This window comes from Brassica rapa, chromosome A03, assembly GCF_000309985.2.
Source record: "Brassica rapa cultivar Chiifu-401-42 chromosome A03, CAAS_Brap_v3.01, whole genome shotgun sequence".
NCBI classification, from domain to species: domain Eukaryota; kingdom Viridiplantae; phylum Streptophyta; class Magnoliopsida; order Brassicales; family Brassicaceae; genus Brassica; species Brassica rapa.
The window spans coordinates 29,517,489-29,529,180 of record NC_024797.2 but is presented as its reverse complement, the minus strand read 5'-3'; the positions used below and the strand labels follow the sequence as shown (position 1 = coordinate 29,529,180).

Here is an 11,692-nt window from a genome sequence, read left to right as displayed (position 1 = left end):
GTAAAATAGTAGAATACTGTAAATGAAACAAAGTAACATGCAGGGCTCATAAGTCATAGCCATGGTTCATGAAATGAATTGTTCGGTCGTTTGTATGTCGTATGCTCTTGTTGCTGATTGCCTTGGTGATCAATCTCTTCAAGTATTATAATCCGAGACAATGAAGATCGTGAACGATTCAATGAAAGAGCATCTGAATTGGCTCAAAGTTAGGCCTATTAGATTCCAACCAGTATTTGGGCTCAAATATGGATAGTCAATACATCTTCTTGAGACCCAGTTATGTGGCACCAGACTCACTAGTCCCATAATTAATGCTGAAGAAAGTAAGATAAGAAATGAGATGTTTCGTGCAGGCAACCCACATTAGAAGACATGTAAAGTATTCTAACTTTTTGGGTTTATATACAAAAGCACTCTTGCTTTTAGTGAACTGTTATCACTAAATCAAACCATTTAACTGTAGCCTGCAGGTTCTCTAGTCCCACAGTTCCCACATGCATCATCCGGACCAATGTAACTTCCACTAATAATTTTAAATAAATTTCCCCTCTCTATTATTTTCCTTATATTATTTCCAAAGATACTTAAGATGTTAAAAATAAATTGGCAAGTTGCGACATTGTTACACAGAAGCACAGTCACAGAACAAATAACTCCATTTCGCCAACAAAAAAAACTCCATTTGATCGTTTATGTATTATAAAATCCGATCTAACTCTTAGTCTTCCCTTTCTACAACTTGAAGCACTCTCGATGAACAACAACAGAATACCCACATGAGTTTCTACAGGGAAAAAAGACTTAGGTAATTTGGTAACCAGAGCTTTCTATCATCAAGTGAGCCTTATTCCCTTAACACGATTTACAAATTCAATCTGTTAAATCAGTTGCAAATTAGTTATCAATCAACTTAAAACATCGACTTGAAGTAACTTGTAAATCCCAATAGGACTTGACTTTGTGTCCACATGACTACATCGATATCCTATCCTATGTAGATCAGTAGATTATAGACAGGTGAAACTCATACATTTATATGTGATATTTGATTAGCAACGTATATTATCATCGTTTAAAGTTTTTACAAAACATCGTTCAAGGTTTCTACAGTGACCAAGAAAAATGCCAATAGTTAAAGTCTGTAATTAGTAAACCAAGAGTTAGCTAGTTTGAATTTTCGTATAATTGATCACATGTTAAAAAGGATAATGAGACCTTTTTTGACAGAATGAAACTTTGTTAATAAAATGTAAATCAGATAATATATATATAATATGGTCATGAAACATCCATCTCAATCATGCAACTTTGTACTTTACTTTTGCTGCCCACCTCATCTTCCTTCTTACTTTTAATATTATCAAGATACATCTTCTTTTCTACTCCACAATATTTTATCTTCAACAAATCAAGTAATTCTTTTCCCCACTCATATTTGATAAATGAAAAAACAAATCCATCACTAGTCGTATAATCGAGACAACTTTTGACTTTGAGCTATAATCCAAATTTAAAAGTTAAAAACTGAATTTAATTTTTATTATTTATATTGCAAAATGTTATCAGTTAATATTGGTAGTTCTACATAGTGAGAAGACAAAGTTGAAAAGTAGACAAAATGTAAAGGAGTTATGTCGACACGCATCAATATACTCATCAAACTTATGTTAGGATAAGATTATGTTTTTCTTTCTTTTACACGTCTCTTATATTTGAAACTCCATAGGACATTGTAATACGGATTACAACAAACAAAGGGAGTCTCTCTCCTCTCCTAGAGAGAGAGTTCTCTCTCGATCTTTTCCTCTCTTATCAATCCATATCTTTCAGAGAGGTTAGAGTTGTGTTGAGAGTGAGAGAGGTCTCTCTTTTTGTTCTCCGGTTACGGTCCATCCGACCGGCTTTCGTCTCCGGCGTTCTCGCGTTCTTCTCCGGCGGAAAACGACTGGCTTTTGACTTTGGGATGCGGAGTATTTCTCAGCTCCGTATCGCCGGCTTTTGGCTCTGCGTCACGCGTCTTTGGTGTTGACGGCGGCTTTTCATCGGGGTTATCCCGGTTTAGTCTGGCCGGCGTTTCTGCTCTTCTTCTTCCCAATCGACTCTCCTTCCTTGACCTCGTCGGTCTGATTTGCATGTTGGAAGATTGATGGTTAAGGGATGATTGAAGACGATTGAATCTTTTGGAAATGGCTGGTCCGGAAGCGATTTGGCTAACCGTGAAGAAGGCTCTGTCTGAGTTTCTTTCTTCATCGGCTTCAGTTCTGCTGACGGCGGAAGTCCGTCGCCTCTCCGTTGTAGTGCCGGTGAAAGATGGATGACTCTCGCCTTGACACGTGTCTCAGGATGCTGGGCGTTCGTACACGTGGTGGGCAAGCTGTCAGTTCCTTCCTCATCCGATTTTCGTTTTGGGCTTTAGGCCCAGAGCGGTTTGTACAGTCTGACCCGTTTATTAGGCCTGTTGTCTCTTGTTGTTATGGAATGGGCCTAGTTGGGCCTTTTTCCTTTTAATAAAATACCAGTGAAAAAAAAAAAAAAAAACCCCATAGGACCATCGTCGTCATTATAAACTGGATCATAAAATAAAAATGATTAAAAGAACTGATCTACATAACCCCAATAGAGAGAGATACAAAAGATGATGTCCTTTAGAATTCCAAATATAAGAGACGTGTAAAATAAAGAAAAACATAATCTTATCCCTAATCATAACAATACAATTGGTACCACGTTCCAGCAAATCCTTTTGCCACTGACTTGACCAAATTACATCACAAGCTTTGCTAATGTTTTTGGTATTTATCTTACCAATAGTTTCGAGTTAAGAGTTTGTACATTGGGAGAAGAGTCGATAAAGTTAAAACGTACACAAATTCAAATGAGTTATGTCGGCAGGCATCATCAGTATACACATGATGAATCTTACCCCCAATGTGAGAGAGAGTTAAAAAAAAGAAGATGGCGACGATGGTCCTAATCATTTCCAACGTAAGAGACGTGCAAAAGAAAAAAATGAAAGAGACATCGAAAATGCATACATATTGACTCTTGAACATTCTTAAGTCATAAATATCACTTATTGATATGGAATCCTTAAGACATTCATTCTAAACTACACAAACACACTTTTCTTCGTGACGCAAACAAATCGGCAACGACCGAACACACGCAAATGATGAAAAGACTCAAACATTTTTACACGATCCAAACGATAAGAAACAAGAATCACATAGAATCGAACAATATTTTCAAAACATAAACTAAAACACACGAGATTTTAACAACTTGCTAATAAAAGATTAAGCAGGTGTAGAAGTCCAGAAAATGTCCTTAAGAGCTGGTCTAAGAGCCGTACTACAAAAGTTATTATACTCAAGAGTGTCCCCATGATCTTTCTTCACCTCCACAACAACAAACGACGGCGCCACCGCGAATATCTCTGCCTCCACCGCCAACTTCCCTTTCCGACCACTCAGCTTCCCTTCCATCCTCACTCTGCTCTCACTCTTCCTCACATCGAACTTATCCCCAACCCTCGCCGCTTCCTCAAGACTAGATATCACACTACTCGCGGGACGCGAAGTAGCAAACCTCATCTCTCTATTCTCCTCTTTCTTCTTCTCCTCGAACAACGGCGAGAGATCAAACCCTTCGGACAACGCGATTATGTGAAACGCGTTTAGCGTCTCAGTCTCTTCTTTAAACTTGTGCACGGAGAGATCAAGATCTTGAACCTCTGGCTCATTCTTGGACCTTTTCTTGAACCAAGTTGAATCCATAACCTTCTCAATAGTGATCCGGGTATTCGGATTCGGATCCAGAAGCTTTACCACGAGCCGTCTCGCATCGGAAGAGAACCAACCAGGACACTTGAAGTCTCCTCTATAAATCTTCTTATACATGTTGACAAGATTATCATCTTGAAACGGTAAGTACCCAGCGAGAAGCACGAAGAGGATCACACCGCAAGACCACAGATCCGCCTTAGCTCCGTCGTACCCTCTCTTCAATATAACCTCCGGCGCAACGTACGCAGGAGTACCACACGTGGTGTGGAGAAGCCCGTCTTGCCTCAAATGCTCGGCGAAAGCAGAGAGACCAAAGTCAGTTATTTTCAGGTTGCCTTGCTCGTCAAGCAAGAGATTCTCCGGCTTGAGATCGCGGTGGTAAACTCCGCGGCTGTGGCAGAAATCAACCGCGGAGATCAGCTGTTGGAAGTACACGCGCGCCGCGTCCTCGCGCAGCCTTCCTTTGGCGACTTTAGCGAAGAGCTCGCCGCCTCGTACTAGCTCCATGGCGAAGTAGATCTTGGTTTTGCTGGCCATGACCTCGTGGAGCTCCACGATGTTGGGGTGCTTCACCATCTTCATCACCGAGATCTCACGCTTGATCTGCTCCTCCATGCCTCCCTTTATGACTTTCTCTTTGGCCACGACTTTTAGAGCGACGCTTTTGCCGGTTGTTACGTTGCGTGCGTGGTACACTTTCGCGAATGTTCCGTGACCTAGAAGTCGACCTAGCTCGTAACGGCCGTGAAGCAGCCCTGTAGAGGTATTTGCCCCACCGTCAGATCCATTCTCCTCCGTTTTCATCACTGGTTTAGCTCCGACCATAGTTTTGTACAACGGTTAGAAAACTCGTCCGACGTGTTTCCGGTGGCAGTTTCTGCCGCCGACAGATCGGTTAAACCGATCACAGAGCTTAGTCTTCACCAGCGTTAGTCCGACCATCTTTCTGCATTCCCTTCAAAGAGGTTTTTCGCTTCTTTTTTCTCAAAATTAGAAGTAGAGAGAGAGAAAGAGGAGAGAGAGGAACAAAACTTGATTAGAGATAAAAAAACCTTTTTTTCTTCTTCTTTTTCACCGGAAAAGAATAGAAAGAGAGTAGTGTTTATATAGATCTTAACGGGTTTCAATTTACGTAATACCCTTATTATTAGTGGTTCTTACATTGTTTAATCTACTTCCACTGACCGACTTATGTCGGGGAGACTTCATTGTGGCGGCTTCGGCGTACATGGAGAGCGACAGTGACACGTGTCCTTATAGCACCGGTTGTGATCAGGATTTTTGACTATTCTATACCTTGTATTGTTTTGTATGGTAGTAGACATTTCTTGGAAAGTTTATTATGGTTGACGGTCTACTTAGGGCATCTCCATCCCAACTCTATTTTTTCCTCTAAAATAGAATAAAAGTGGATATGAAGTAAGGAATGCTCCAATCCAACTTCATATCTCACTTTATAATGAAATTTACTCCATAAATAGAGTAGTTTATTTTTATTTTGTTCATCACTCTATAATGAAATGGGAAATGGAGTAGAGTTTGAGCAATTTTACTTCATTTTCATTTTTACTCCATTTTAGAAGAAAAAATGAAGTTTTACATTGGAGATGCTCTTAGTACTTACCAGTTGCCTGTATACAATGCATACTTGCATATGATAATTGAGGGAAATATCATAATTTTTATTAATTTGATTTAAGTTTATGTATCTGCAAATATGTATAATTTATTAAAAATAATATTGGTACTTTGGTAGCGTAATGGCGGACTACGGAGTTGAGTTTTTTATATAGATTAATTCCTACAGTTTTTTCTTTTATTTGTTGTGGTCCATTATGCAGTTAATTCTAGGGTTTTATGAATAGAGGTGTCTTGAAACCCAACAAAGTTTGATAAAAACAGTAATAAAAATAGTTTACTCCCATGTTTTCAAATAAGATTTGAAACAGTCTCATCTCATCTGGTTAAACGATAATAACTTATTAGTTTCTACTAAAATTTGAACTAGAAACCGACGGATTTGTGCATTATCTCAAACTTTTTAAGCGCCAAGTTACCATCGGTTAATTACCTTTTTAAGAAATAAAATTTTCTACTTGTTTTGGGGTCGTTATTTTTTTAAGCAAGGTATCACGTTTAAATACATGAACACTAAAAACAAAACTAACAGAAATCTATGGTGCAATTTGTAAGCATGAGATGTATCATGAAATATTGGACAATGGATAGAAGATCCTGAAATTTCTGGCTCAGAAATTAAATCTCTAATGAAAATTTGTTACCTCATTGTTATCATCAGAAATGCATTAATAAGCAGCTTGCTAGTCCATATTCACATTCACGAGACTCCTTCATTGCATTCTATGTTGCGTCCCGTTAATAATTCATCCGAGAATGTTCTATGTCTCTGATATAATTTTATATTTCTTCCGTTCCTAAAAGATTCATATTTAGAGAAAATTTTTGTTTCAAAAAATATATATTTTATATTTTTAATGTAATTTTTTTAACTAATAATGAGAATTTTAAGAATATTAATTGCATTTTTAAAAATCTTATTGGTTTAAAAATATAAAAAATATTAAAGTATAAAAAACTATACATTTATAGCTAAGTTTTAATATGTTTTATTAAAAAGTGTGAAAATTAAAACATAGATCTTTTAAGTAACGGGAGAGTATTCCTTATAAGAAGTTGATGTCTTTGAATCGACAATAGCTCGCGCATTCAATAGTCGCCAATATGGCTTGTTTGTAAAATAATACTATATCTTATGTCATTTTAAAATGAATGTCAAAGGGTATCTATGATGTCATGGAGACAAGTTTTAATATTGTTGTATGATGTAGAAGGACATGCAAATAAACAAATGGAGGCTATGGAGCCGTATAAATCAAATTAGAGTTAATTAAGAGAACAATCGGAAATAACATAATAACAAATTCCTTTCAGAATATGAGGAATTAATTAGTATAACTTTAAAATTTTATTGCTTGTTATCCCTAAACCAATCTGAGTTTGAATTAACATGCAAACAATAAGCATCGAGTTTGTTTGTAAAAAGAAATTTAAAACATTTTTGAATAAGCCAATGTAGCCATGAAAATCAGAATCTCTTAAATCATCATTTATATAGATTAATCATAACGTTGCTTGATTGTTTTAGACAACTAACACCTTCGATGTTAAGTCCTTATTGTCTCTTGACATGATTGAACCTAAACGATCCTCTAATATGATGAAATGGTTGCATGTTCTCGTGCTAGCTTAACAGGAAGGAAAGAGAAGCAAAAACAATCAGAAAGAAACAAAAGATGGGAAGGCGTTTGCTGGTTCAGGTTCTATTACAAGATGACGTATATTTATGGGACCTATATAGGATATTCTCTCACACTTTGGTAGGCGATGTCTTGTTTTATTGTCTCCCGTGGTGGCCAGAGGCATACCTACAGTGTATTGAAAAAGACATTCGTCTTAGGCCCCCGATTAATATAAATCTTTTTAGGGCTCCAAAATTTAAAATAATTTATAATCTAATGATTTAGACTTATTTTTTAAAAATCCTTTCCACGTAGTAGACTAACTAACCTTCTGAATTCATGTATTTTTTTTCTTATATGACATAATTAATGTACCATAAACTTATTATTTTACCGCGTTAGATTTGTGTATTTGGTAAAAGCGATATATCATATTGCAAAATTGTTTTCATTATAGTTGTAATAAGTTTATTTTTAAAGTTTGCCTTAGGTCTCTAAGACTCTTTGCACGGCACTGAGGCCAACCTTCGTCGCCATTAACTTGTATCAACTAATGATATTCGACGTATACATTATTTACAAATAATTATCGTTAGGACACATTTGAGTGAAAATTACACAAACCATGCCGACCCCCAAAAGGGCTAGACAATTATTTTTTGACTAAAAGCTACACAAAATATTGAAGTGATTTTTTTGTTTCTTGTATGCAAGCGAAAAATTCTATATAAATCTCGTAATTTCGTATTTTGCATCTTGACACGACGGTTCTCATCACTAAATAATTGACCATTTGTTGTGTACTATTAAAACAACCCGTCTCTCTCAGATAAACATTCATCACTGAAATTATCGGCTGGTACACGTGAGACACACGTGTAACGGTTAATCGGTGAGACGGTGACTGTGGACATTTTACGATACGTTTGCTTCTCTGAAAAGTAAATGGTATTATTATCAAGGGGAAAAAGTTTTTGTCCTCATACGTTTGCCCAAGCTAACCAAGAAAATATAAACTTATCACAAACTTCGTTGATACTCTTGTATTATAAGTTTGGAATGTAATGTATTATTGCAATAAATCTTTTCTGTTCTTTTGTCATTAGAAATCAATCCTTTGTTTGTGGAGAGCCAGCAAAAAGTTAACACGTGTGACATAATTGGACGTCAAAGCCAAACACCAATATAATGTACTCCGCATGTTAGTATTACTTGCAACTATGTAATAACATGGGCCTTAGCGCGAAAAGAGATTATAAATTTCAATATTTTTTAAGATAAGAAAATATCATGTATGTTAATCTGGATATCAGTTTAGTTTAGGTTATTATTTTTTTGGTTTTTAATTTATTAAAATGTAATTATCATTCTAAATTAATATTTATTATGTTTACTCGGTTACAATGCCAGAGATTTTTAGATTTTTCAATGATAACCAAAAACTATTATTATTTGTTTGGTTTCATGTATATGAATTTTAAACAGTCATTATGTCAAACCAATGATTTTATATTATAATTTAAAAATGCATGAAAAATCAAATCACAATTTAGATAATAATTGATGAAAAGAAAAATAAAATTATTAAGTCAAATCATTTCATTACAATTAGGTCGATGGTAAATGAAAAATAAAAAAAAAATATTTCATCTTACAAGAGAATTAAAATCTTCACTTGTAGTGAATATTTAGTTATATAGGTGCTCACGTCAATGTACACACGTATGTAGGACTAGGCAAAATTTCCATAAATTTTGATTTGATTTGTTACCCTTTTCAATTCGAACAAAAATCTGTATATCCATAACTCTACGAAGAAAAACAAATACTAATATGCAATATCCGTAAAAAACGAAGCAAATCACAAATACTAATATTAAAAAAAATGGATATTCGATTCGATTCAATCATATTCGTTATATCCTTATATATATATTAAATGAATTATATATATAAGTTATATAAATAATATATTCTATATAAGTTTTACAATATTTTTATTTACTAAATTTATTAAATTAGGTATTAGTATTCAAAAAAGTAAACAAGTTTTTTTTTTGTAATTTTTTTATTATTTTAGATTTTTATTTATTTTTAATTTCTTTATTTAGTTTTACGGATCAAAACCGGTTAATATCTAATTTTTCTGGGACACCGTATATCCGGATGGCTACGAATTGAATCGTTGATAATTGATTACTCGGATGAAACAGATTGGATTACGAATACTTCCAAAACCTTCGGATATCCGATTCGTGCCCATTTTTACATGTATGTGTATGTAAGAAAGTATATAAAGATAGTTGATAAATATATAACGATACCATAATTAACATTAAAAGATATTTTTATTCAAAATAACACATGAAATATAATATTCTATTAAAACAAATTAAGTAAAAATAAAATAAGCCTATACAATAGTGAATTTTTTTGTAAATTGTCTTTCTATGTAGAAATTTTGTATAACACGTAGAATTGTGCATGTGAGTTTTATATTGAAAAACCGTAAAATAATATATAAGTGTGAACGTATTTATGTATAGTTTGGCTGAGAAGCTTTCTGTACGTGATACGTCAGCATACTCGTTCTCAAATTGCTGTGAGACTATCACGTGTCAAACGTAATGTAAACATATTAAATGACAATGCTCCTCCTTTAATATATAAGGAATATGAAATTATAGTGCAATAATTTAATACAAAAATGTTATATTTATTTCATTCAATACCATTATCAACACCAACCTGTTATCATCTTGTCTGTGCTATGATTCTATATTTTTCTCTTAGAACATCTCCAATGGCTTACTCTATTTTTTACTCTAAAATAGAGTAACTCTATAATAGAGTTTGAATTTGCTCCAATAGTACTCTATTTTAGAGTAGAAAATAGAGTGATGAACAAAACAAAAAACAAATTACTCTATATTTGAAGTAAACTTATTTTTTCACTCTATTATAGAGTAAAAAATAGAGTATCATTGAAGCATTTCTTATTCTAAACTCTATTTTAGAGTGAAAAATAGAATGGGTTGGAGATGCTCTTCCCAAGGACAAAGACGTTTAGACTGGCATTAGACAGCGACAAACCGTAGAAGTCCAATAATATTCTATCTCTTTGATTCATATATTAAATATCAAATTATTCGGAAAACCTATTTACAATACTAATACGTACAAATTCAATATTATTGGGTTTCGTAACTTTCGTTTACTTCGTACTTATCAGTTACTTCCAGAATTTTGGAAAGAAAATAAATACCGAATCATATGCACGAAGGAGTTTTGTATTTTTGGTTACTATATATGTGTGTATATAATTTTTATGGTCCAAATGTACCATCGGTAACCAGCGGACAAGAAAGATTCACATGGAAATCAATAATGGTGTGTGTTTGTTTTATTTTATTTTATTATTATTAACTTATACAGACTTTGTAAACCAAATCGGAATATATTGATTCATGTGAACAACAAAAGACGATTGTTTCATGGCACTGGGTGCTAGGTTGTCCGCCTTTCAGTTTTGCGTTCGTGATATATGAACGATCTCTGATTGGAGGAAATTTTCTTTCAGGACTTTAATATTTTCCAAATAACTTGTAAATGCTGGCCATTCTTCTGGCTCTCAAACTATCTTCACCAGAATAGCTACATTTTGTATAGATCGTTGATTATGAATTTGTGATATAAGGCATCAAACAAACGAGAACTATTTTTAACGAATCCATCTAACAATAGTGTGAGCCGGTTAAAATTTAGTTCATGCTAGGGCTGGACGTTCGGATACCCATTCAGGTTCAGTTCGGATCTAATTGGGTTTCGGGTTTTCGGGTTTTTAGGTTTAAAGATTTCAGCCCCATTCGAATATTTCTAAATTTTGGTCCGGGTTCGGTTAGGATCTTTGTGTGTTCGGTTCAGGTTCGGATGACCCATTTAAATTATTTTTAAAATTTTAATATTCATTATATGCTTAAAATTTCTCAAAATAATATATTAAATATAATTTTGTATAATATATGTCAAAATACCTAAAGTAACATATAAATTGGTTGGATTTAAATATTTGGATAGAAAATCAATAGATATTTCAAGCATTTTGGTGTTTTGAATATGTTGTAGCCATTTTAAACATTTACTTTTGACTATTTATGTATATTTTCAATTATTTTAGACAATTTTAAAGTATCTTATATATTTTGGATGTTTTAATATATATTAAATCTAAAAATAAGTATTATATTTAAGTATATATATCTAATTCGGTTACACTCGGATACCCGAGATACTTCGGTTCGGGTCGGGTTCGGTTCTTTAGATACTAAAATTTTGAACCCGTTCGAAAATTTAATCAATTTCGATTTGGGTTTGGTACTACTTTTTCGGATCGGGTTCGGTCCGGTTCTTCAGATCCGGGTTTTTTACCCAGCCCTAGTTCATGCGATCAAATATATAGGAACACAATATCATATACTGATAGTGTTTTGATCAAATCATACGGTGCGATACTTTTTTTCCTTTCTTTTTACCACCGGCCGGGATCCATTAAATGTTACGTATACTAGGGCTTTTCACTGCGATACGCCCGGTTTGGACATTTTGGATCTGTTAATATATTGTATTTTATTACTACCTATATAA

General features: G+C 34.1%; 1 protein-coding gene across 1 annotated transcript; it reads right to left on the bottom strand.

The window, feature by feature from the left end:
* Positions 1–3,035: 3,035 nt before the first annotated feature.
* Positions 3,036–4,946, bottom strand: LOC103862019 (CBL-interacting serine/threonine-protein kinase 6). The gene has a single exon (XM_009139732.3). The coding sequence runs from the start codon at positions 4,611–4,613 to the stop codon at positions 3,300–3,302; it is 1,314 nt and encodes a 437-aa protein (XP_009137980.1). The 5' UTR covers positions 4,614–4,946; the 3' UTR covers positions 3,036–3,299.
* Positions 4,947–11,692: the final 6,746 nt, after the last annotated feature.

Coding starts and splice junctions, on each gene's coding strand:
- LOC103862019 (XM_009139732.3), bottom strand. CDS start 4,613: ATGGTCGGAGCTAAACCAGTGATGAAAACGGAGGAGAATGGATCTGAC.